This window comes from Vitis riparia, chromosome 11, assembly GCF_004353265.1.
Source record: "Vitis riparia cultivar Riparia Gloire de Montpellier isolate 1030 chromosome 11, EGFV_Vit.rip_1.0, whole genome shotgun sequence".
NCBI classification, from domain to species: Eukaryota; Viridiplantae; Streptophyta; class Magnoliopsida; order Vitales; family Vitaceae; genus Vitis; species Vitis riparia.
The window spans coordinates 505,327-530,621 of NC_048441.1; the positions used below are offsets into that span (position 1 = coordinate 505,327).

The 25,295-nt window shown below is 32.7% G+C and overlaps 3 protein-coding genes and 1 long non-coding RNA gene across 9 annotated transcripts; 3 read left to right on the forward strand and 1 right to left on the reverse strand.

The window, feature by feature from the left end:
- The first annotated feature begins 753 nt into the window (after positions 1-753).
- On the forward strand, positions 754-6,088 carry LOC117925742 (protein DETOXIFICATION 16-like). 4 transcript variants are annotated; one of them, XM_034844846.1, is made up of 9 exons: positions 755-1,113; positions 2,789-3,333; positions 3,440-3,526; positions 3,654-3,710; positions 3,796-4,034; positions 4,403-4,521; positions 4,637-4,723; positions 4,821-4,895; positions 6,001-6,088. In XM_034844846.1, exons 1-8 carry the CDS (start codon positions 838-840, stop codon positions 4,866-4,868), a joined length of 1,458 nt encoding a protein of 485 aa, XP_034700737.1. In that variant the 5' UTR covers positions 755-837; the 3' UTR covers positions 4,869-4,895; positions 6,001-6,088. The 4 variants fall into 4 exon arrangements, with proteins under 4 accessions (XP_034700738.1, XP_034700737.1, XP_034700736.1 ...); XM_034844847.1 differs by lacking the exon at positions 6,001-6,088 and having other exon boundaries at positions 754-1,113; positions 3,943-4,034; positions 4,821-5,111; XM_034844845.1 differs by lacking the exon at positions 6,001-6,088 and having other exon boundaries at positions 4,821-5,111.
- Positions 5,895-14,783, forward strand: LOC117925739 (protein DETOXIFICATION 16-like). Of its 3 annotated transcripts, XM_034844840.1 has the most exons (10): positions 5,895-6,287; positions 8,481-8,552; positions 11,995-12,539; positions 12,644-12,730; positions 12,853-12,909; positions 12,997-13,235; positions 13,599-13,717; positions 13,830-13,916; positions 14,004-14,076; positions 14,490-14,783. In XM_034844840.1, exons 1-9 carry the CDS (start codon positions 5,991-5,993, stop codon positions 14,067-14,069), a joined length of 1,569 nt encoding a protein of 522 aa, XP_034700731.1. In that variant the 5' UTR covers positions 5,895-5,990; the 3' UTR covers positions 14,070-14,076; positions 14,490-14,783. The 3 variants fall into 3 exon arrangements, with proteins under 3 accessions (XP_034700731.1, XP_034700733.1, XP_034700732.1); XM_034844842.1 differs by lacking the exon at positions 8,481-8,552 and having other exon boundaries at positions 5,898-6,188; XM_034844841.1 differs by lacking the exon at positions 8,481-8,552 and having other exon boundaries at positions 5,899-6,287.
- A 930-nt stretch (positions 14,784-15,713) lies between these two features.
- Positions 15,714-19,583, forward strand: LOC117925744. Its single transcript, XR_004653022.1, has 2 exons — positions 15,714-16,098; positions 19,092-19,583. It is a non-coding gene; the product is annotated as an uncharacterized LOC117925744 (long non-coding RNA).
- On the reverse strand, positions 16,242-24,279 carry LOC117925741 (protein DETOXIFICATION 16-like). The gene is made up of 8 exons (XM_034844844.1): positions 23,976-24,279; positions 18,071-18,615; positions 17,880-17,966; positions 17,701-17,757; positions 17,375-17,613; positions 16,892-17,010; positions 16,693-16,779; positions 16,242-16,605 (listed from the first exon to the last, which is right to left on the reverse strand). The coding sequence occupies exons 1-8, from the start codon at positions 24,243-24,245 to the stop codon at positions 16,540-16,542; spliced, it is 1,470 nt and encodes a 489-aa protein (XP_034700735.1). The 5' UTR covers positions 24,246-24,279; the 3' UTR covers positions 16,242-16,539.
- Positions 24,280-25,295: the final 1,016 nt, after the last annotated feature.

Sequence of the window (25,295 nt, forward strand, 5' to 3'; positions counted from 1 at the left end):
TTAGATGAAGAGCTATAAATGATTGAAAAAATATTTTTTCAATTGAATCGAATTGTTCTTTTATCAATAAATGTTTTGTAACTCTTCAATTTATAATTTCTAGCTTGGGACCAAGCTAAGTCACAAAAATGCTATGACCTCAAAAGATGAAGCCCAATCAATAAATTCTAATAATATTATATTACAAGTATGCTTTGTTGGTTGTCTTTCAGATACTTGTAATATTATATTACAAAGCATTGTATGATTTAGTAATAGTCCAAGAATCATGCGACAAAGTCTCCAACTCCAACGAATTCTAAGGTGCTACAAGAAATTTTAGAATATCATAGAAGGTGAATGATTAATTCTAATTTTGTGTGGTTGTAAGTCATCTTCTTTCACTTCACTGATTCCTGAAAAAGGGATGATCTCCTTTTCACCCATCGATCTGTTTACTTCGACTTTGAATAAGAATGAAGTGTGGTCTCCTCCTTAAAATTCATTTTTCCATAATCGAAAATGCGTTTCTTTTGTTGAGCAGCTCGAGATCAATCAATCAATTTTATTTTAATTTTGTTTTTCAATTATGCTATAAACTTCCTTTATTTTTATTTTTTTCAATTTTCTTCATATTTTTATTAATGGAAAAATTCTAGAAACCTCTGAACAAACTTGGTCCATAAATATTGGACTATATGAAGATGGGTCTATCCAAAAAAAAAAAAAAAAAAAAGTTAAAAATTAAAGATACTTCAAGGAGAATGGTACTTCTATAATAATATCTTCAACTTTGTGAGCTCTTGACATCTGTGATTTGTATGCCAAGCGGCGAGAAAAGTGGTCACCCCTACCTCTATGGATAGAGAAGACCATAAACCATGTTTGGAATCACCATTGATTCAAGTGTCTCAAGAAGCTCTGCCTGGATCAAGAAATAGAGCAAAAAGAGAGGAGATCTTGGGTGAAGTGAAGAAACAGTTGAAGCTAGCAGGGCCTTTGATGTCAGTCAATCTCCTAATATGTAGCTTACAGATGATCTCACTAATGTTTGTGGGTCATCTGGGAGAGCTAGCTCTCTCTGGTGCTTCCATGGCCACTTCCTTTGCATCAGTCACTGGCTTCAGCTTGCTGGTAAGTAACATGGGTTCTTCCCTTTTTATTCATTTTCTCACACATCCATGTTTTCTTTATACCATCCACATTTGATTTAGCTACATTGGATTGCATCCTTTCCAATATATGTTGTATTTGTAAGTATTTCATATTTATTAGGCTGAGTTCTTCATTGGATTATTGATGTCATAGATCAGAAAATACACATCTAATCAAACTTGGAGGTTTCTGGAATCCATCCTACCTTTCTTTCCATTTCCACGTCTTCTTTCCAGTTTCTTCTTCTGGACTCAAAATTTTATCAATTTTTTTTCTCCTCTGACCATTCTCTCTCTCTCCCTCCTTGATTCAAGGCTCTTCTTCTCTTGGCTAAATGGAGCTGTCCTTTCACCTTTGCGATGGGTGGCTGAGGCCGCCTGCAAAAGAGTGGGCCCTCCCTTACATGTAGTATTAATTATTACTGGAGCTTTCTGCTGTAGCGGACAACTGTGTCTCTGTGTCTATGTTTTATATACATATATAGATAAGAAAAAATGGTCTTACTTTGGACTCATTAAGACAATAGGACAAAGACAATAACTCTTAGAGGTTGCAAAAATAAGAGGGGAAAAAATGAAGGATAAAAAACAAGTAAAGAAGAGAATATTAGCTTATATAATTATGATAATATGGACGTTTTAGATTAAAAAAAAAAAATGGAACGACTAGACACGAATATGGGTATATACTATTACCTTGTTTAATTTTCCTATGATTATTTCATGTCATATGTGTACTTGTGCTTTGTGAGTAAATTTGTCTGTTTCTTTTGACTGAGTTGTGCGCCTACTTTACAAGGATTGTGCAGCTCATTCTTTCCATGTGTGGAAACTTACTTTGATGACACAGCACTGATGAGGCTGGGAAGCCATTTAGCTATATGCGGAGTACATCCTAAATTATAATTCTTTTCTTACTGATGAATGCATTTAGAGCCTGGTTAAAAGGGAGTCTGAGAGGGTTAAAAACAATTATGAATATTTGAAGTATTTTCTTATAAGATTTAGGCAGTTGATAAACTTTTGAAAATCATTTTTAAAAATCTAAAAGATCACTTAAAATCATTCTTGGATGATATGGGTGATTATTTCAAATATCACTTTTTTATGATAAAGGCATTACCAAAATCACGGTCAAAATTCTCTTTTAATTTATACTCAAGCATTAATTGATTTTTTTATAAAAGCACTTTTAATATAAGCTTTATTAATAAAAGTGTTATAAACTAAAAGGGGTTACCAAAATCACTTCTAAACCAACCTCTTATGATAGAAAGCCCACTAAATAGTACTCTAATCGCATAGTGATCATAGGACTTGATGGTAGTCTTTTCATACTCTTGTTTCCATGACAAACATGGCCTTTACTATTCTTGGAAACAATCCAGAGAGATCAGGGATTGAACAATTTGGAATGATAATACTTGGAGGTGGTGGATTCTTTTGGGTTCTATTCCTGAGAGTGGGCACATTCCCAAGCATGTAAAACATTCCTTCTTTCTTTATATTCTATGGTTGTTCCCTCTCAATTTTCATCTTTTGTTGTTTAAGCCCATGGTTCATTGTTGGGCTTCTTTTTGTTAAAATAATTATGCTTTCTTCATCTTTTCTTTCTGAAGTTATTAGCCTTAATTTAATTTGCTTTTGTTGAATAGTTAGGAATGGGAAGCGCATTAGATACCTTCTGCGGTCAGTCATTTGGAGCAAAACAATATCATATGCTTGGTATACATAAGCAAAGAGCCATGGTTGTGCTTCTATTGGTTAGCATTCCTGTTGCTTTTATTTGGAGCAATACAGGCTATATTCTTGCATCATTGGGACAAGATCCAGAAATATCAGCTGAAGCCGGACTTTATGCTCGCTTTATGATACCTAGCATTTTCGCTTTTGCACTTCTACAATGTCATATTAGATTCTTACAAGCTCAAAACAATGTAGTTCCCATGATGATAACCACAGGATTCACAACTCTACTCCATATCCTCACTTGTTGGATACTAGTCTTCAAATCAGGGCTTCGAAACAAAGGGGCTGCACTTGCAAATGCCATATCTTGTTGGATGAATGTCTTGTTGTTAGCGATTTATGTCAGGATCTCCCCTTCTTGCAAGAAAACTTGGACGGGTTTTTCAAGGGAAGCACTGCATGATGTGCCAAAGTTTCTGAGACTAGCAATTCCTTCGGCTGTGATGATATGGTATCTCCAGGTTCACTTCAACAATGAAATTGTTGTGTATTCGAAATGTTATATTAAGTATTATATATATCTTGTAGTTTCATTTGTCTAGTGTATCTTGAAACAGCTTGGAAATCTGGTCATTTGAAATGATGGTATTGTTATCTGGTCTTCTTCCTAATCCAAAGCTTGAGACATCAGCTCTATCAATCAGGTACCATATCCCATACCTGTACACCTCAAATAAGTTTAAAGCTTTAATAACATACGAAAACTCCTTAAAGATCAATAAAAAAAAAGTTACATATTACTAATGGATTATATATATTTTAATGTTACAGCCTTAACATATGTTCAGTAATTTACATGATACCCCTTGGACTTAGTGGCGCAATAAGGTACGATTTATTTAGTATAAGAATTGCAGCTCCTGCAAATGCAATATGTTGCTTGAATTATTCTTCTTTTCATTTTCCCCTTCAGTGTAAGAGTTTCAAACGAATTAGGGGCTGGACGACCACAATCAGCACGTTTAGCAATATATGTTGTGTTATTCATGGTCACTATAGAAGGCGTTCTGGTAGCCACAATCCTGATCTCAGGGCATAAATTTTGGGGCTATTCTTACAGTAATGAAGAAAAAGTAGTGAAATATGTTGGAGAAATTATGGTGTTGGTTGCAGTATCCCACTTTTGGGATGGTATTCAATCGGTGCTTTCAGGTTTGTGCCAATTTGTAATATGTACTTATAATCTATCAATTTGATCCTTCATGCGATAGCTGAAATTTCTATACTAATTTGTTTATGCTAAACCTATACCTATACTTATGTGAAAAGATGAAATTCATCATATATGTATAGCCCAGTGTTAGATATGAAAATTATCTTCCTAATGTATAGTCCTACCATGTCTACATGAAATATCTTAACACAGAAACATATACTGGCAGTTCCCACTCACTGGCTATAAGCATTTATTTCTTACTAAATTTGTTATGAATAAGTAATGATAACACACTTACCCTGTTCTCTAAAGAAAGGTTAATCAACACTTTAATTAATTGGGTTCCTCTGATAATATTTGTCAGGCATGTTTAGAGGAAGTGGCAAGCAAAAGATTGGCGCTTTGATTAACCTAGGAGCTTATTATCTTGTTGGAATTCCATTTGGTGCATTATTAGCTTTTGTGTATCACATTGGAGGAAAGGTGACTCTTATTCTACCTTCAGCCTTTCTCCTACTTTTAATACTCCAGTCTAGTTTATATTCTCCGGAAAGAAGAAAAGTTAACCCTTTTGCATGTCTACTTGGTTGGTCCACAGGGGCTCTGGACAGGAATTATAGTTTCACTGTTCATGCAGGCAGTATCCCTTGCAATCATAATTTTTTGCACTAATTGGGAGAGAGAAGTATAGTTCTTTTTCACTGATGGTTGTGTTTGTGTCTGTGTCTGATAATTCTCTTGTTGAATTCACTAATGCTTTATTTTATCTCTTTCTTTTGCAGGCAAAGAAGGCTACTGATAGAGTTCATCATGACTCAATAGTCCTGTGAATGTAGCATCATCAAGTTCACATTGAAGTAATATTGTTTTTCTAACTAGATCCATAAAACTCATGCCCAGTCGTATATTCCGTTTCAATAAAGCATTTTGAAAAGTAAGGAATATATGATTTAGTAATAGTCCAAGCATCTAGTGATAAACCCCAACCGATATTAAAATTAAAGGTGACGGATAGTACAAATTAAATTGCTTTCAATTAAGGACCCACTGGTTCTAGTTTTGTGTGGTTGTAAGTTATCTTCTTTCACTTCACAGGCAGAATCTTGACTTATTCCCGACAAACTGTGGTGCCTTTAGAATTAATTTGATATTCCATCGTCCAAAATGGATTGCTCTTGTAAAGCTAAATAATCAAATTTTGATTTAATAATAAATAAAAAAATGAATATTTAATAATAAAAAGGTAATCCTTTATGTTAAATATTAAATAAAAACATCTCTAATTTAAATCATTCCAAATTTCTTTATTGATAAAATAATAGAATATATAAAAATAAGTTGCGTCCAATAGGATTTGAACCTATACCAAAGGTTTAGAAGACCTCTATCCTATCCATTAGATAATGGACGTTTTTCATTTTGATTTGTTTTTTCTTTTCACATTTTTGCTTTCTTATCTCTTGTTCAAAAAAAAAAAGAATCGGATTGTGTGTGAGAGTCTATTGTGAATAGTAGTTTTTCGTGCATGAATAGTAACTCATCATTTAAAAATGAACAGTAAAATTATTGTAACACTTTAGACTTAGACTTTTTGGTAGGGAATCTTACTTTCGGCTCAATAATGATGACCGAAAGCTTTTTGACTATGGTTTATATATATATATATATATATATATTTTATTTTTTAATTTCTATTTAATTTTTTTTTTTTTTTTTTTGCAAAAATTTTAGTAAACTTCTCACCTTATAAGATTGAGAACCATATTTTAAATTTTAATTAATGGAAAACTACTAGGAAGCTATTGGACAAACTTGGACTATGAAATTTGGACCATATGAAGATGTATCTATGAAAAAAAAATTAAAAAACAAAGACACTTCAAGGTGGAGGGTAGTTTTGTAACAATATTTTCAGCTTTGTGGGCTGAGATTTGTGATTTGTATTCCGCGTGATGATAACAGGGACAAGCCCTATCTCCATGGATGGGGAAGACCAGAAACCAAGTCTGGAATCACCATTGATTTCTCAAGAAGCTGTCTCTCACTCCAGGAATGGAGCAAAAAGAGAGGAGATCTTGGGTGAAGTGAAGAAACAGTTGAAGCTAGCAGGGCCTTTGATGTCAGTCAATGTTCTACTATATAGCTTACAGGTGATTTCAGTAATGTTTGTGGGTCATCTGGGAGAACTAGCTCTCTCTGGTGCTTCCATGGCCACTTCCTTTGCTTCAGTCACTGGCTTAAGCTTGATTGTAAGTAACATGGATTTTTTTTATTTTTTATTTTTTGTCATTATCTCACACATCCATCCACATTTGATTTAGCTACTTTTGGGTTGTACCCTTTCGAATATATGTTGCATCGCATAATTATTCGGCTGAGTTCTTCATTGGATTGCCGACATAGATCAGAAAATATTTATCTAAACTTAGAGGTTACTATAATATTGTTGGGAATCCATCCTAACTTTTTTTTCCACAGCTTCTGTCCAGTTTCCTTTCTGGACCGAAATTTTGTCTCATTTGTCCATTCTTATCTCATACAATGACAACAGTGTCCCTTAAATCTTCTTGATTCAAGGCTCTTAGTTCTTGATCCACTCTTGACCCACTCTACGTTGGACAAAGCAGTAATATATTCTGAGTAATGATGTAACAACTTTCTCTGTTGTTTATTTATAAGAAGGAATCATCTTAATCTTAATTAGTAACTAAAACCTATGAGATAACAATTATTGGAAGCTACAAAAACAAGAAAAAGAAAAAAAAAATGTTGGATAAGAAAAAATATATAAAAAAAGAATGTCAGAGGAAATAATTATTATAATATAGATATTCTAGATTAAAAAAAAGAAAAAAGTGGACATACCTGTGGATATATATAGATTATTGCCAGTGGATATAGACATTATTATTATTATTATTATTAAAATATAGCAAATTGATCAATTAAATATAAAAAATAAGATTTAGATAAGAAAAAATGAGAATATAATTGTAAAGCTATCAAGAGATGCTCTCACATGGTCATAGTGAACTCTTTTCATTAATTGCTACTTTCTTATTAGTTACTACTTTTCAATATGACATGAAAGAAAAGTTATCGGGTGTTTTAAAAAAGCCCAATCAAGAAATGTGTTTCTCCAACTTCATTGGATTGATGAATAACAGTTAATATCAAGAATAATGAAAGGGCATGATCTAAGACCACCGTATTATTGGTTGGAGTCCTAATCCTAATTGATAGAACAATCTTTACCTTTTTGGTATGGAATGAAGGTGTAAGTGTCTATCTACTAAAATTTTTTAAGCATCCAACATCATTGGATTAGAGTTGGGGTATAGTAATTGATGAATAACTACTAGTATCAAGAATAGTGTACTTGTGCTTTTGAGTTATTACTTATTTTACAAAGATTCTGCTTATTTCTTTCTATATCTGTATAGAAACTTTGAGAAAGATTTCAAGTGTTAATTATTTAACACTCCAAAGACATTTCCAACCAAGCTTTTGAAATGAGTTTTATCCACCTTTTTTCTTTCATCTTATTTCTTCGACTTTTCATTCACAACTAAAGGAGCATTTTAGAGGTTCAGAGGTTCACAACCAATCATGCCAAATGTTTTGAGGATATTCAACATACCTTTTTTGACAAATAAACACTTAATCTTCTTTTTAATAGACTTAAATTCCCAATGCAAAAAATAGTACAACAATTACATGTCGCTCATTTCATTTTTTTTTCATCATTTCTTTTTTGAACTTTTCAATAATTTTTCAGCATTTTAACTAAAAATCAAACCAACAAAAGAAAGAACAACAATAAGTATGAATCTTAGAGCTACCTTTGCTCTTGAAACATAGAGTAGCTAGGTTCACTCTTGCTTCTCTAGAAGTCATTTTTGGTGAAGTAGCTATCAATTTAATTGTACTAGACATGAAGAACTTGTTTCAAATTGTACAAGGCCTTCTTCAACTTGTAAACCTTCTTTCCTTTACCAATAACAACAAAGTCTTGAGGTTGCTCAGTATAAATTTTTTCATTAAACTTTCCATTCAAAAATGTAGATTTTACGTCAAGTTGGTAAAGTAACCAACCTTTTTTAGGAGCCACAACAATGATAGCTTTAATAGTGTCAAGGCAAGCAATTGGAGCAAAAGTTTCATGGAATTGCAACCAACCTTGTTTCAAACATTCAAACCCTACTATCAAAATGGTTTTTCACCCTATAGATCCACTTCACCACAATCATCTCTTTTCCTTTTCCTTTTCCTTTCGTGACCGGCTCCCATAATGCATTTTCCTCAATGATATCAATTGTTTGTTCCATTGCTTCCTTCAATCTTCATCTTCTATTACCTTTTCAAAGCTTTGAGGTTTAGTAATGCAAAAATTGCATCCCTTATAAATGTCACTCAAACTCCTTATTTTTCTTGGAGTTAAGGAAAGTGATGATGAGCATGAAGTTGGAGACCCAGTGAAGGGGGCAATGGAACTGATCTTAGGGAGTTTTGAGGTGATAAAATTGAGCTTCCTCTATTATCATTTTCGATAGGGGCATTGGTTGGACTTTGTCAAAGAAATTTGTTTTGTTTTGTTTTGTTTTTTTGTTTGTTTGTTTGTTTGTTTTTTCTTTTTTAAACTTTAGCTTCTCCTAATTCCAAGCAACTTTTTCATAAAAAATGATATCTCTACTTGTCAAATTGTTTGTTTTTAGGTTTTACATCCTATAACATATGCCAATATATTTTTCACTTACTTCATCCAACTTACTCCTCTTTTCTTTTGGTACTTGTGAATAACATATGCAACCAGACACTCTTAAGTGTCTCCTAGATGGTTTTCTTCAACCCTATTATTGGAGTTCAATTTAACAACGCTTCTATTGAGTATCTATTTAATAAGCATGCAATAATGTTAATAACTTCATCTTGGAGGATTTTAGGTAACCCTTTCTCATGTAGCATTGCTTTAGCCATTTTCATAATAGTTGACTTTTTTCTTTTCAACTACTTTATTTTGTTGAGGAATATATGCAGCAATCTGTTACCTCTCAACCCCTTCATCTTGATGAAACTTCTCAAATTAACATAAAGTACATTATTTTCCTTTGTCACTTCTCAAGGTTTTTACATAACAACCCTTTTGTTTTTCAACAAAACTATTGAATTTTTTTAAGAAAATGAACATTTAAATACTTATTCTTCATTAAGAACACCAAAGTCAATGTTGTAAAATCATCAATAAATTGTATAAAATATTTGTTGTTACCTTGAGAAGTTGTACACATAGAACACAATCATCAACGTGAATTAGATCCAATTCCTTTGCTCTTCATGCAACTTCCTTGGGAAATAATTACTGTGATGCTATCCAAGAACACAACCTTCACATACTTTATTCTTTCCTTCAATGGTGTTGAGCAATCCTTATACCATCTTCTTTTGGCAAAGAAACTTTAAACTTATATTGAAGTTCAAAGTACCCAAATCTTATATGCAAAACCAACCTTCCTTAACATCTTCTACTCTGAAAGCTACATTTTAAGCATATTTGAAGACAATTAGAACATTGCTATTTTTTTATCCATTTTTATCTTTGTCACTACACTTCTTCTTTGCCCCTTATCATAGATGGTGCACTCATTATCTTCAAAGTGAAGTTTGTATCCATGCTCTACTAGCTAGTCCACACAAAACAAATTTTGCTCCAAAGCTGAAACAAGTAGAAGATTTCAAATGTACGTACATGGTTACTATTTTAGTTTGAATACTAAATGTGTCTTTTCCCTTGACATGCACCAAATCACCTTTTACCCATTTTGACTTATGATTTAATGGTTCTGTCCATGTCAAGAAAAATATCTTTATTATCAAACATGTGGTTTATGTAACCACTATCAATGAACCACATATTATTTCTCTTCTTAATATCTTTTTGACCAGTATAAAACATATTTTCTTTATCTTTTTTTTTCTTCAACACAATTTGCTTGTTGATTGTTGGAAGTCAACAATCTTTTCTTAACATACCCAAAATTTATTTATAATAGAGAATTGAGGCTTCCCTTTAAACAAACAATCATTTTCAACATGACTATTTTTTTCTTTTTTTCTTTTTGCAAATATTACATTTTTGGAATGTGTTAGTGAATTGTCGAAATTAGTGAATTTTCTTTGACCGTTGAATATTTGTCTACCTCTTCCATTTCTTCCTCTACCACTTCCTCTTCCATTTCTACCTATCCTAGATTGCAAATATTACATTTTAGGAACTTCCACTATTGAATCTTTCTTTACCTCTTCCATTTCTTGCTCTTCCTCTCTTTCTCATCCATTTCTACCAACCCTAGGTGAATCACTTTTATTTTCATTGCTTGTGGGTTTGTTTGCAACATTTCTCAAGTTAATGCTCAACTTGCACTAGATTGCACTTTCAATCGATTTTTCAAAAGGCCTCAATAGTCCCTACTCATAAGTTTTCAAGGACCTAGAAAAATGGCTCATGTAAGCTTAGATAAACGAGGTTTTTTTTATTATTTCTTCAACCATAGTCATAATTGGGTCAATTTTATCAAGTAGACTAATTAAAATTTTCTCAATAATTCTTCTATCATTAATTTTTTTCACAATATGACTTCATCTAATTTACTAACACCATGAATTTGAAAGAGGACTTATTTAAAGTTTCATTTTCCCTCATGTTCATATTTTCTAGCTCTCTTCATAGAGTTTGGAGCATTACTGATTACTCTTCCATCTCTTTGGAACTCCTATTGATGGGTGTCCCATACTTCTTTGACTTTTGAAGCTCTCATAATTCTTGAGAAGTAGTTTTGTCAATACTTCCTTGAGTGTTTTTGAATCCATTTTTCTCAACAATTTTAACTAATGCATTTATTTATTTATTTTCATTTGGAGTTAGTGTTGTTGCGTTTTTAGGTTGACTCAAAGCTATTTTTTTAGAAAAAAAATCACAAACATCTTGAAACATAAATAATGTTTTCATTTTCACACACCAAAAATCATAATTTTCCCCTATAAATGATGGAATAAAAGAAAGTTGAGAACTTATACTTTTGTTACTTGTGGCAACCACTGATTTACGCTAAAAATCCTTGATTTTCTGCTTCAAGGGTGAAGGTTCCTTATTATTCTTCTCAAATAACAACTAGGTTGTTGAGCTCATTGATCACAACTTTGATTCTACATAATCTTCTTAAACCATAACAACTCCGCCTTCTTTTGTTTCTCTTTCTCCATATACTTAGGTTGAAGCATTGAAAGGAAAAGGCAACAGAGACAGTCCCACCTACTTCATAATTTATATCCTTACAACAATCCTTTTGTATTATATCTTCTCTCCTCCACCAAACCCTAGACTCATTGCCACGGATTTGAGTCTTTAAAGAAGAAGAGAAACCTTAGAATTCCTCCTCTTTGCTATAATACGTGTTTGTCAAGATTCCATGAACAAGGAGCATGCCAGTACTAGAGACAAGAGATAAGAAGAATACTTAAAAGAGAGAGAGAGAGAGAGTGAAAAAGAAAGTATGAGTTTGGGAGAGAAACTGCAAATACAGAGCTATCCAACAATAAAACAATTTCGAGTGTTAGAGAAAGAGTTAGAAACATAAAATGACTAGCTTTTATTTAACTTTTGTTGGTTGTTATTTCAACCAAAAACATAGGATAGAAATTGAAGATAACAAGGATATTTAAAATGGAGGACTCAGCTGAAACTTGGTCTCCTTTTGTATTTTTTTTATTTCCTACTACTAATTTATTTGAAGATTGCAATCCACATTTTTAACAAATTTAATCAATTAAATCTCTCTACATGGATGAATAATATTCACACAAAATATAAACACAAAAACCTAATTTTTATATGAGTGACACATTATGTAACATTTTCTTTGTGATGTTTTTAGCGTTAATTTCGCTTTTGTTTAATAGGTAGGAATGGGAAGTGCATTAGACACCTTCTGCGGTCAGTCATTTGGAGCAAAACAATATCATATGCTTGGTGTACACAAGCAAAGAGCTATGGTTGTGCTTCTATTGGTTAGCATTCCTGTTGCTTTTATTTGGAACAATACAGGCCATATTCTTGCATCATTGGGACAAGATCCAGAAATATCAGCTGAAGCCGGACTTTATGCTCACTTTATGATACCTAGCATTTTCGCTTTTGCGCTTCTACAATGTCATATTAGATTCTTACAAGCTCAAAACAATGTAGTTCCCATGATGATAACCACAGGATTCACAACTCTACTCCACACCCTCACTTGTTGGATGTTGGTTTTCAAATCAGGTCTGGGAAACAAAGGGGCTGCCCTTGCAAATGCCATCTCTTATTGGATTAATGTCCTCTTGTTAGCAATTTATGTCAGGATCTCCCCTTCCTGCAAGAAAACATGGACGGGTTTTTCGAAGGAGGCATTGCATGATGTGCTAAAGTTTCTCAAATTAGCTATTCCTTCAGCTATAATGCAATGGTAATATCTTTGGGTGACCTTTCACTTCAATAGCACATTTTTTGTGTGTATTAGAAATATTCGTAGATATCATGTAGTTTTATTTGTCTGGTGTCTTGGAACAGCTTGCAAGTCTGGTCATTCGAAATGATGGTATTGTTATCTGGTCTGCTTCCAAATCCAAAGCTTGAGACATCAGTTCTATCAATCAGGTACCATATCCCATGCTTATGCACTTGAAATAAGCATAAACCTTTAATAACCTTTGAGAATTCCTTAAAGATTACTAAAACTAGTTACATATTACTAACGGATTATGTGTATTTCATCACAGCTTTAACATATATGCAATACTTTATATGATATTCATTGGAATTAGTGGCGCAACAAGGTACTTTTCAGTCATTAGTTTAATGGTTGTAGCTCCTGAAAATCAACAAGTCTCTTGAATCATTCTTCTTTCCATTTTTCTTTTTAGTATAAGAGTTTCAAACGAATTAGGGGCTGGACGAACACAAGCAGCACTTTTAGCCGTGTATGTTGCATTATTCATGGTCGCCATAGAAGGCATTTTGGTAGCCACAGCCCTGATCTTAGGACGTAACTTCTGGGGCTATTCTTACAGTAGTGAAGAAAAAGTAGTGAACTATGTTGGAGAAATGATGTTCTTGCTTGCAGGATCCCACTTTATAGATGGCATTCAATCAGTGCTTTCAGGTATGTGCCAATTTGCAATATGTACTTATAATCTTTAATTTGATTATTCATGACAACTGAAATTTCTATACTAATTTGTTTATACTAAACCTATATCCATGAAAAGATGAAAATTAATCAAAAATATATATAGCCCAGTGTTAGATAGAGAAATTATCTTCCTAAAGTATAGTCCTACGCTGTCTGCATGAAATATGATCTGAATTCACAAACATATATTGGTAGTTCCCACTTTTTGGCTCTAGGCATTTATTTCTTACTAAAGTTGTTATCAATAAGTAGTGACAGCACACTTACCCTATCATCTAAAGGAAGGTTAATCAACACTTTAATCAATTGAGCGACTCTAATAATATTTGCCAGGCATGGTTAGAGGAAGTGGCAAGCAAAAAATTGGGGCTTTGGTTAACCTAGGAGCTTATTATCTAGCTGGAATTCCATCTGGTGCATTATTAGCTTTCGTCTATCATATTGGATTAAAGGTAACTCTTACTCTATTTTTAATCTTTCTCCCCACTTCTCATATTTCGTTCTAGTTTATATGCTCCAAGAAAAAGAAAAATTAACCCATTTGTATATCTACTTGGTTCACAGGGATTCTGGACAGGAATTATAGTTTCACTCTTCCTGCAGGCATTATTTCTTGCAATCATAATTCTTTGCACTAATTGGGAGAAAGAAGTATGGTTCTTTCATCGATGTTTGTGTATGTATGAGAATTTTCTTGTTGAATTCACTGATGCTCTATTTCATCTCTTTCTTTTGTAGGCAAAGAAGGCTACTGATAGAGTGTATGACTCAATGGTCCCTGTGAATGCAATATCATCGAGTTGACATTGAAGTAATATTTCTAATTTCTAACTAGATCTATAAAAATTATGCCCAATCTTGTTTGATAATTTGTAATAATAAAGGTAATTTATGACTATAAAATAATTTGCTTTGAACATGTAAGCCCTACCAGTTTGGAATAGCTCATGGTTGTTCTGTCTAGTGTTCTGGGATTGTTCATTTCCACTAATGTAATCTTATAAGGTTAATTTTGATCAAGCAATACATTAATACTTAAAACCAAGGGTGTATTGTAGTCCTCATACTACAATAGGAATATTGAAATGACCTCATTTTTGCATCTGTTGGTTCTCATTACTATCTGTATGACTACATTGTCTTGTACCATACACCCAATTTCCATTAATCCTATCTAAACCTACTTGTTCAAAGCTTGGAACTAAGTGACTTAAACATGTACAGAATCCGCTGGAGACAGCTAGAGTCCCAAGCCATAGCAGATCTCCCAGCTGATTTCACTGTAGTAATAGAAAGAACATCCAGGGATCGCATACCCATGGTGTTGAGGTGAAGGATGGAGAGGCAAAGGCCAACGGACACTATTGATAGATGGGTCCTCTATCAGGGTTGGGGGTGAGTAGATCATAGGTTACTTATTTCTGAAAATGCTTTATTGAATATGTTCTTGAAGGCTTGTAATAAACTAAAGACAAATAAATATCAACACTGTCAGTATAGTGCATTGCTTCCATTAAAGCTAAAAATTATGTTTTAATCTAAATACTACTTTTTTATTCTAATAAATGGGAATCCACACTTAACTCTAATAAAATACCTTGATCTACAAAAGTAAGGATAATATTATTCTTTTTTTAGAAATTTTTTAAATAAAAGATAATATTATCTTTTTACAATTCTTTTTTCATTAATATCCATAGTTGGTAATTTATTTGACGTTATTTTAAATATGTTAATTTGGCTTTTGAAATTATTTTGTAACAACATGAAACACAGTTGGTAACAAGGCATTTTGAAAAAAAAAGGGAATATATTATGATTTAGTAATAGTCCAAGAATCTAGTGACAAAGTGATAAACCCCAACTAATATTAAAAGGTGAAGGATCGTATAAATTACATTTCTTACAAGGACCCACTACTTCTATCTTCTTTCACTTCACTGGCAGAATCTCTACTTATTCCCCAACAAAGTGTGGTGGCCTTAGAATTAATTTATTTTTCCATCATCCAAAATGGGGTTCTTTTGTAAAGCTAAAGAATCAAATTTTGTTTGGAGAATAATGTCCCTTTTTTCCTATGTGTATTTTAACCAAACAAAACTATGGTATAATGGAAAAATAAATAAATAAATATTAATTTTTTCCTCTTTTTTCTTTATAATCATAAATTTAAAATAAAATGAGTATTGAGATTATCATAAAATTATCTCATTAATTTTGTTTTCCGACACTATACAAATATATTAATAAAGTATTAAATTCTGATTCTATATTTTTTTTTCAATTTCTTTTCTCAAAAACTTTAGTAAATATCTCACCTTACAATGATTGAGAACCTTATTTTAAATTTTAATTAGTGGAAAAATAGTTGGAACCCACTGGACGCGCTTGGTCTATAAATATTGGACTATATGTAGATGTGTCTACGAAAAAAAAAAATTAGAAAATGAAGATTCTTCAAGTTCAAGGTGAAGGGTACTTTTATAATAACATCTTCAGCTTTGTCGGCTGAGATTTGTGATTTGTATCCCGAGCGGCGTGAACAGTAACCAGCCCTATCTCCATGGATGGAGAAGACAAGAAACCAAGTCTGGAATCACCATTGATTTCTCAAGAAGCTGTGTTTCACTCCAGGAATGGAGCAAAAAGAGAGGAGATCTTGGGTGAAGTGAAGAAACAGTTGAAAATAGCAGGGCCTTTGATGTTAGTCAATGTTCTACTATATAGCTTACAGGTGATTTCAGTAATGTTTGTGGGTCATCTGGGAGAGCTAGCTCTCTCTGGCGCTTCCATGGCCACTTCCTTTGCTTCAGTCACTGGCTTCAGCTTGATGGTAAGTAACATGGGTTCTTCCTTTTTTATTCATTTTCTCACACATTACCCACATTTGATTTAGCTCCTTTTGGGTTGTACCCTTTCAAATATATGTTCCATCTCTTATTTGTTATACTGAGTTCGTCATTGGTAGTTCGTCATTGCAAAAATGAGGTCATTTCAATATTCCTATTGTAGTATGAGGACTACAATACACCCTTGGTTTTAAGTATTAATGTATTGCTTGATCAAAATTAACCTTATAAGATTACATTAGTAGAAATGAACAATCCCAGAACACTAGACAGGATAACCATGAGCTATTCCAAACTGGTAGGGCTTACATGTTCAAAGCAAATTATTTTATAGTCATAAATTACCTTTATTATTTTAAATTATCAAACAAGATTGAGCATAATTTTTATAGATCTAGTTAGAAATTCGAAATATTACTTCAATGTCAACTCGATGATATTGCATTCACAGGGACCATTGAGTCATACACTCTATCAGTAGCCTTCTTTGCCTACAAAAGAAAGAGATGAAATAGAGCATTAGTGAATTCAACAAGAAAATTCTCATACATACACAAACATCGATGAAAGAACCATACTTCTTTCTCCCAATTAGTGCAAAGAATTATGATTGCAAGAAATAATGCCTGCATGAAGAGTGAAACTATAATTCCTGTCCAGAGTCCCTGTGAACCAAGTAGATATACAAATGGGTTAATTTTTCTTTTTCTTGGAGCATATAAACTAGAACGAAATATGAGAAGTGGGGAGAAAGATTAAAAATAGAGTAAGAGTTACCTTTCCTCCAATATGATAGACGAAAGCTAATAATGCACCAGATGGAATTCCAGCAAGATAGTAGGCTCCTAGGTTAACCAAAGCCCCAATTTTTTGCTTGCCACTTCCTCTAACCACGCCTGGGGAAATAATATTAGAGTCGCTCAATTGATTAAAGTGTTGATTAACCTTTCTTTAGATGATAGGGTAAGTGTGCTATCATTACTTATTGATAACAACTTTAGTAAGAAATAAATGCCTAGAGCCAAAAAGTGGGAACTACCAATATATGTTTGTGAATTCAGATCATATTTCATGCAGACAGCGTAGGACTATACTTTAGGAAGATAATTTCTCTATCTAACACTGGGCTATATATATTTTTGATTAATTTTCATCTTTTCATGGATATAGGTTTAGTATAAACAAATTATTATAGAAATTTCAGTTGTCATGAAGAATCAAATTAAAGATTATAAGTACACATTGCAAATTGGCACATACCTGAAAGCACTGATTGAATGCCATCTATAAAGTGGGATCCTGCAAGCAAGAACATCATTTCTCCAACATAGTTCACTACTTTTTCTTCACTACTGTAAGAATAGCCCCAGAAGTTACGTCCTAAGATCAGGGCAGTGGCTACCAAAATGCCTTCTATGGCGACCATGAATAATGCAACATACACGGCTAAAAGTGCTGCTTGTGGTCGTCCAGCCCCTAATTCGTTTGAAACTCTTGTACTAAAAAGAAAAATGGAAAGAAGAATGATTCGAGAGACATGTTGATTTTCAGGAGCTACAACCATTAAACTAATTACTGAAAAGTACCTTGTTGCGCCACTAAGTCCAAGGGGTATCATATAAAGTACTGTATATGTGCTAAGGCTGTGATGAAATGCACATAATCCATTAGTAATATGTAACTAGTTTTAGTAATCTTTAAGGAATTCTCAAAGGCTATTAAAGGTTTATGCTTATTTCAAGTGCATAAGCATGGGATATGGTACCTGATTGATAGAACTGATGTCTCAAGCTTTGGATTAGGAAGCAGACCAGATAACAATACCATCATTTCGAATGACCATATTTCCAAGCTGTTCCAAGAGACCAGACAAATAAAACTACATGATATCTACGAATATTTCTAATACACACAAAAAATGTGCTATTGAAGTGAAAGGTCACCCAAAGATATTACCATAGCATTATAGCTGAAGGAATAGCTAATTTGAGAAACTTTAGCACATCATGCAATGCCTCCTTTGAAAAACCCGTCCATGTTTTCTTGCAGGAAGGGGAGATCCTGACATAAATTGCTAACAAGAGGACATTAATCCAATAAGAGATGGCATTTGCAAGGGCAGCCCCTTTGTTTCCCAGACCTGATTTGAAAACCAACATCCAACAAGTGAGGGTGTGGAGTAGAGTTGTGAATCCTGTGGTTATCATCATGGGAACTACATTGTTTTGAGCTTGTAAGAATCTAATATGACATTGTAGAAGCGCAAAAGCGAAAATGCTAGGAATCATAAAGTGAGCATAAAGTCCGGCTTCAGCTGATATTTCTGGATCTTGTCCCAATGATGCAAGAATATGGCCTGTATTGTTCCAAATAAAAGCAACAGGAATGCTAACCAATAGAAGCACAACCATAGCTCTTTGCTTGTGTACACCAAGCATATGATATTGTTTTGCTCCAAATGACTGACCGCAGAATGTGTCTAATGCACTTCCCATTCCTACCTATTAAACAAAAGCGAAATTAATGCTAAAAACATCACAAAGAAAATGTTACATAATGTCACTCACATAAAAATTAGTTTTTTGTGTTTGTATTTGGTGTGAATATTATCGATCCATGGAGAGACATTTAATTGATTAAATTTGTTATAAATGTGGATTGCTATCTTCAAATAAAATAGTAGTAGGAAATAAATAAATACAAAAGGAGACCAAGTTTCAGCTGAGTCTTCCATTTTAAATATCCTTTTTATCTTCAATTTCTATCCCACGTTTTTGGTTGAAATAACAACTAACAAAAGTTGAATAAAAGCTAGCGATTTTATGTTTCTAACTCTTTCTCTAACTCTCTAAATTGTTTTATTGTTGGATAGCTTTGTATTTGCAGGTTCTCTCCCAAACTCGTACTTTCTTTTTCACTCTCTCTCTCTCTCTCTCTCTCTCTCTTTTTAAGTATTCTTCTTGTCTCTTGTCTCTAGTACTGGCATGCTCCTTGTTCATGGAATCTTGACAAACACATATTATAGCAGAGAGGAGGAATTCTAAGGTTTCTCTTCTTCTTTGAAGACTTGAATCCGTAGCAATCAGGCTAAGGTTTGGTGAAGGAGAGAAGCTATCAATACAAAAGGATTGTTGTGAGGAAATAAAGTATGAAGTAGGTGGGACTGTCTCTGTTGCCTTTTCCTTTCAATGCTTGAACCTAAGTATATAGAGAAAGAGAAACAAAAGAAGGCAGAGTTGTTATGGTCTAAGAAGATCATGTAGAATCAAAGTTGTGATCAATGAGCTCAACAACTTAGTTGTTATTTGAGAAGAATAACAAGGAACCTTCACCCTTGAAGCAGAAGATCAAGGATTTCTAGAGTACATCAGTGGTTGCCACAAGTAACAAAAGTATAAGTTCTCAACTTTCTTTTATTCCATCATTTATAAGGGAAAATTATGATTTTTGGCGTGTGAAAATGAAAACATTATTTATGTTTCAAGATTTTTGTGATTTTTTTTTAAATAGCTTTGAGTGAACCTAAAAATGCAACAACACTAACTCCAAATGGAAAAAAAAAAAAGCATTAGTTAAAATTGTTGAGAAAAATGGATTCAAAAACTCTCTTTTTTATTCAAAGTATTGTCAATACTATTTCTCAAGAATTATGAGATCTTCAAAAGTTAAAGAAGTATGGGACACCCATCAATAGGAGTTCCAAAGAGATGGAAGAGTATTCAGTAATGCTCCAAACTTCATGAAGAGAGCTAGAAAATATGAACATGAGGGAAAATGAAACTTTAAATAAGTCCTCTTCCAAGTTCATGGTGTTAGTAAATTAGATGAAGTCATATTGTGAAAAAAAAATAATGATAGAAGAATTATTGAGAAAATTTTAATTAGCCTACTTGATAAAATTGACCCAATTATGACTATGGTTGAAGAAAAAAAAAAAAAAACCTCTTTTAGCTAAGCTTACATGAGCCATTTTTTAGGTCCTCGAAAACTTATGAGCAGGGACTAATGAGGCATTTTGAAAAATCAATTGAAAGTGCAATCTAGTGCAAGTTGAGCATTCACTTGAGAAATGTTGAAAACAAACCCACAAGCAATGAAAATAAAAGTGATTCACCTAGGGTTGGTAGAAATGGACGAGAAAGAGGAAGAGAAAGAAATGGAAGAGGTAAAGAAAGATTCAACAGTGGAAGAAAATTCACTAATGCATTCCTAAAATGTAATATTTGGAACCTAGGATAGGTAGAAGTGGATGAGAAAGTGGTAGAGGAAGAAATGGAAGAGGTAGCTAGACAAATATTCAATGGTCGAAAAAAAATCACTAATTTCAACAATTCACTAACACATTCCAAAAATGCAATATTTGCCAACAAAAAAAAAAAGGTCATGTTGAAAATGATTGTTTGTTTAAAGGGAAGCTTCAATTCTCTATTATAAATAAAATTTGGGTATGTTAAGAAAAGATTGCAGGCTTCCAACAATCAACAAGCAAATTGTGTTGAAGAAAAAAGAAGATAAAGAAAATATGTTTTATACTTGTCAAAAAGATATTAAGAAGAGAAATAATATGTGGTTCATTGATAGTGGTTACATAAACCACATGTTTGATAATAAAGATATTTTTCTTGACATGGATAGAACCATTAAATCATAAGTCAAAATGGGTAAAAGGTGATCTGGTGCATGTCAAGGGAAAAGACACCATTAGTATTCAAACTAAAATAGTAACCAAGTACATTTGAAATCTTCTACTTGTTTCAGCTTTGGAGCAAAATTTGTTTTGTGTGGACTAGCTAGTAGAGCATGGATACAAACTTCACTTTGAAGATAATGAGTGCACCATCTATGATAAGGGGCAAAGAAGAAGTGTAGTGACAAAGATAAAAATGGATAAAAAAATAGCAATTTTCTAATTGTCTTCAAATATGCTTAAAATGTAGCTTTCAGAGTAGAAGATGTTAAGGAAGGTTGGTTTTGCATATAAGATTTGGGTACTTTGAACTTCAATATAAGTTTAAAGTTTCTTTGCCAAAAGAAGATGGTATAAGGATTGCTCAACACCATTGAAGGAAAGAATAAAGTATGTGAAGGTTGTGTTCTTGGATAGCATCATAGTAATTATTTCCCAAGGAAGTTGCATGAAGAGCAAAGGCATTGGATCTAATTCACGTTGATGATTGTGTTCTTATGTGTCCAACTTCTCAAGGTAACAAAAAATATTTTATACTATTTATTGATGATTTTACAACATTGACTTTGGTATTCTTAATGAAGCAAAAAATTTTAAATGTTCATTGTCTTAGAAAATTTTCAATAGTTTTGTTGAAAAACAAAAGGGTTGTTATGTAAAAACCTTGAGAAGTGACAAAGGAAAAAATTTACCTTATGCCAATTTGAGAAGTTTCATCAAGATGAAGGGGTTGAGAGGTAACAAATTGCTACATATATTCCTCAACAAAATGAAGTAGTTGAAAGAAAAAGGTCAAACTATTATGAAAATGGCTAAAGCAATGCTACATGAGAAAGGGTTACCTAAAATCCTCCAAGATGAAGTTGTTAACATTATTGCATGCTTATTAAATAGATGCTCAATAGAAGCATTGTTAAATTGAACTCCAATAATAATGTGAAAGAAAACCATCTAGGAGACACTTAAGAGTGTTTGGTTGTATATGTTATTCACAAGTACTCAAAGAAAAGAAGAGTAAGTTGGATGAAGTAAGTGAAAAATATATTTCCATAGGTTAAAACTTAGAATCAAAGGGCTATAGGATGTAAAACCTAAAAACAAACAATTTGATGATAAGTAGATATATAATTTTTTTTTTTTTTATGAAAAAGTTTCTTGGAATTAGGAGAAGGCAAAGTTGAAAAAAAAACAAACAAACAAACAAACAAACAAACAAAAAACAAATTTCTTTGACAAAGTTCAACTAGTGCCCCCACTGAAAATGATAATAGTGGAAACTCAATTTTATCACCTCAAAACTCCCTAACATCAGTTTCATTGCCTCCCTTCATTAGGTCTCCAACTTCATGCTCATCATCACTATCCTTAACTCCAGGAAAAATATAGAGTTTGAGTGACATTTATAAGAGATGCAGTTTTTGCATTACTAAACTTCAAAGCTTTGAAAAGGCAGTAGAAGATGAAGATTGAAGGAAGCAATAGAACAAATAATTGATATCATTGAGGAAAATGCATTATGGCTGCTAGTCACAAAAGGAAAAGGAAAAGAGATGATTTTGGTGAAGTGGATCTATAGGGTGAAACACCATTTTGATAGTAGGGTTTGAATGTTTGCAACAAGGTTGGTTGCAATTCCATGAAACTTTTGCTTTAGTTGCTTGTCTTGACACTATTAAAGCTATCATTGTTGTGGCTGCTAAAAAAGGTTGGTTACTTTACCAACTTGATGTAAGATCTACATTTTTGAATGGAAAGTTGAATGAAAAAATTGATACAGAGCAACCTCAAGACTTTGTTGTTGTTGGTAAAGGAAAGAAGGTTTACAAGTTGAAGAAGGCCTTGTACAATTTGAAACAAGTTCTTTATGTCTAGTACAATTAAATTGATAGCTACTTCACCAAAAATGACTTCTATAGAAGCAAGAATGAACCTAACTACTTTGTTTCAAGAGCAAAGGAAGCTCTAAGATTCTTACTTATTGTTGTTGGTTTGATTTTAACTTAAAATGCTGAAAAATGATTGAAAAGTTAAAAAAAAATGATGAAAAAAATATGAAATGAGCAACATGTGATTGTTGTACTATTTTTTGCATTGGGAATTCAAGTCTATTAAAAAGAAGATGGAGTGTTTATTTGTCAAAAGAGGTATGTTGAATATCCTAAAAAAAATTGGCATGATTGGTTGTGAACCTCTAAAATGCTCCTTTAATTGTGAATGAAAAGTTGAAGAAATAAGATGAAAGAAAAAAGGTGGATAAAACTCATTTCAAAAGCTTGGTTGAAAATGTCTTTGGAGTGTTGGAAGACTAATAATGCATACTAAATAATTAACACTTGAAATCTTTCTCAAAGGTTCTTACATATATAGAAAGAAATAAGCAGAATCTTTGTAAAATAAGTAATAACTTGATAAAAGAAATGGACAAATTTACTAAAAAACACAAGTACACTATTCTTGATACTAGCAGTTATTCATCCGTTACCATACCCCAACTTTAATCTAATGATGTTGGAGACTTAAAATTTTTGACTAGATAGATACTTACCTTCATTCCATACCAAAAAGGTAAAGATTGTTCTATCAATTAGGATTAGAACTCCAACCAATAATATGGTGGTATTAGATCATGCCCTTTCATTATTCTTGATATTAATAGTTATTCATCAATCCAATGAAGTTGGAGAAACAGATTTCTTGATTGGGCTTTTTTAAACCACCCGATAACTTTTCTTTCATGTCATATTGAAAAGTAGTAACTAATAAGAAAGTAGCAATTAATGAAAAGAGTTCACTATGACCATGTGAGAGCATCTCTTGATAGCTTTACAATTATATTCTCATTTTTTTCTTATCTAAATCTTAGTTTTTATATTTAATTGATCAATTTGTTATATTTTAATAATAATAATGTCTATATCCACAAGCAATAATCTATATCCACAGGTGTGGAAAAAAAAGTTAGGATGGATTCCCAACAATATTATAGTAACCTCTAAGTTTAGATAAATATTTTCTGATCTATGTCGGCAATCCAATGAAGAACTCAGCCGAATAATTATGCGATGCAACATATATTCGAAAGGGTACAACCCAAAAGTAGCTAAATCAAACGTGGATGGATGTGTGAGATGATGACACAAAAAAAAAAAAAAAAAAAAAATCCATGCTACTTACAATAAAGCTGAAGCCAGTGACTGAAGCAAAGGAAGTGGCCATGGAAGCACCAGAGAGAGCTAGCTCTCCCAGATGACCCACAAACATTACTGAAATCACCTGTAAGCTATATAGTAGAACATTGACTAACATCAAAGGCCCTGCTATTTTCAACTGTTTCTTCACTTCACCCAAGATCTCCTCTCTTTTTGCTCCATTCCTTGAGTGAGACACAGCTTCTTGAGAAATCAATGGTGATTCCAGACTTGGTTTCTGGTCTTCCCCATCCATGGAGATAAGGCTTGTCTCTGTTATCGCCACTCGGAATACAAATCACAAATCTCAGCCCACAAAGCTGAAAATATTGTTATAAAACTACTCTCCACCTTGAAGTGTCTGTATTTAAATTTTTTTTTTCACAGATACATCTTCATATAGTCCAAAATTCATAGAACAAGTTTGTCCAGTAGCTTCCTAGTAGTTTTCCATTAATTAAAATTTAAAATATGGGTCTCAATCTCATAAGGTGAGATGTTTACTAAATTTTTTGCAAAAGAAAAATAGAAAAAAAAATTAAATAGAAATTGAAAAAAAAAATACATACATAAATATATAAAATCATATTTTAATATAATGAAATTACTTTACCTTTTAAAAGGTTCATTATTCTTCTTTTACTGTTTTAATATTTAATTATTCAAAAAACAAAAACTATTCATTTTAAAAATTATTAAAAAAAATCTGTTTCTATGAAAATTCTCCTATCAAAATTTGATTCTTTAGCTTTACAAGAGAAATCCATTTTGGACGATGGAATATCGAATTAATTCTAAAGGCACCACAGTTTGTCGGGAATAAGTCAAGATTCTGCCAGTGAAGTGAAAGAAGGTAAACTAGAACCAGTGGGTTCTTGTAATCAATTTAATTTGTACTATCCGTGACCTTTTACTAAGAGGTTGGGGTTTATCACTTTGTTGCCAGATGCTTGGGCTATTAATAAATCATATATTCCTTTCTTTTCAAAATGCTTTGTTGCGGACTATGTTTCAAGGACTAGAACATCGGATAGTAGGACCACTAGAAATGGAATATACGATTGGGCATGATTTTTATAGATAAGCAATATTACTTCAATGTGAACTTGATGATGCTACATTCACAGGGACTATTGAGTCATGATGAGCTCTATTAGTAGCCTTCTTTGCCTGCAAAAGAAAGAGATAAAATAAAGCATTAGTGAATTCAACAAGAGAATTCTCAGACACAGACACACACAATCATTAGGGAAAAAGAATTATACTTCTCTCTCCCAATTAGTGCAAAAAATTATGATTGCAAGGG

What these genes read in the sequence shown, in the direction of transcription:
- LOC117925742 (XM_034844846.1), top strand. Translation starts at nt 838, where the DNA reads ATGGATAGAGAAGACCATAAACCATGTTTGGAATCACCATTGATTCAA. An exon ending in TCACTGGCTTCAGCTTGCTG is followed by an intron (nt 1,114 to 2,788) that starts GTAAGTAACATG and finishes TTTGTTGAATAG; the next exon opens with TTAGGAATGGGAAGCGCATT. An exon ending in CCTTCGGCTGTGATGATATG is followed by an intron (nt 3,334 to 3,439) that starts GTATCTCCAGGT and finishes ATCTTGAAACAG; the next exon opens with CTTGGAAATCTGGTCATTTG.
- LOC117925739 (XM_034844840.1), top strand. Translation starts at nt 5,991, where the DNA reads ATGATAACAGGGACAAGCCCTATCTCCATGGATGGGGAAGACCAGAAA. An exon ending in TCACTGGCTTAAGCTTGATT is followed by an intron (nt 6,288 to 8,480) that starts GTAAGTAACATG and finishes CTTGGAGTTAAG; the next exon opens with GAAAGTGATGATGAGCATGA. An exon ending in CCTTCAGCTATAATGCAATG is followed by an intron (nt 12,540 to 12,643) that starts GTAATATCTTTG and finishes GTCTTGGAACAG; the next exon opens with CTTGCAAGTCTGGTCATTCG.
- LOC117925741 (XM_034844844.1), bottom strand. Translation starts at nt 24,245, where the DNA reads ATGGATGGGGAAGACCAGAAACCAAGTCTGGAATCACCATTGATTTCT. An exon ending in TCACTGGCTTCAGCTTTATT is followed by an intron (nt 18,616 to 23,975) that starts GTAAGTAGCATG and finishes TTTGTTTAATAG; the next exon opens with GTAGGAATGGGAAGTGCATT. An exon ending in GCACTAATTGGGAGAAAGAA is followed by an intron (nt 16,606 to 16,692) that starts GTATGGTTCTTT and finishes TTTCTTTTGTAG; the next exon opens with GCAAAGAAGGCTACTGATAG.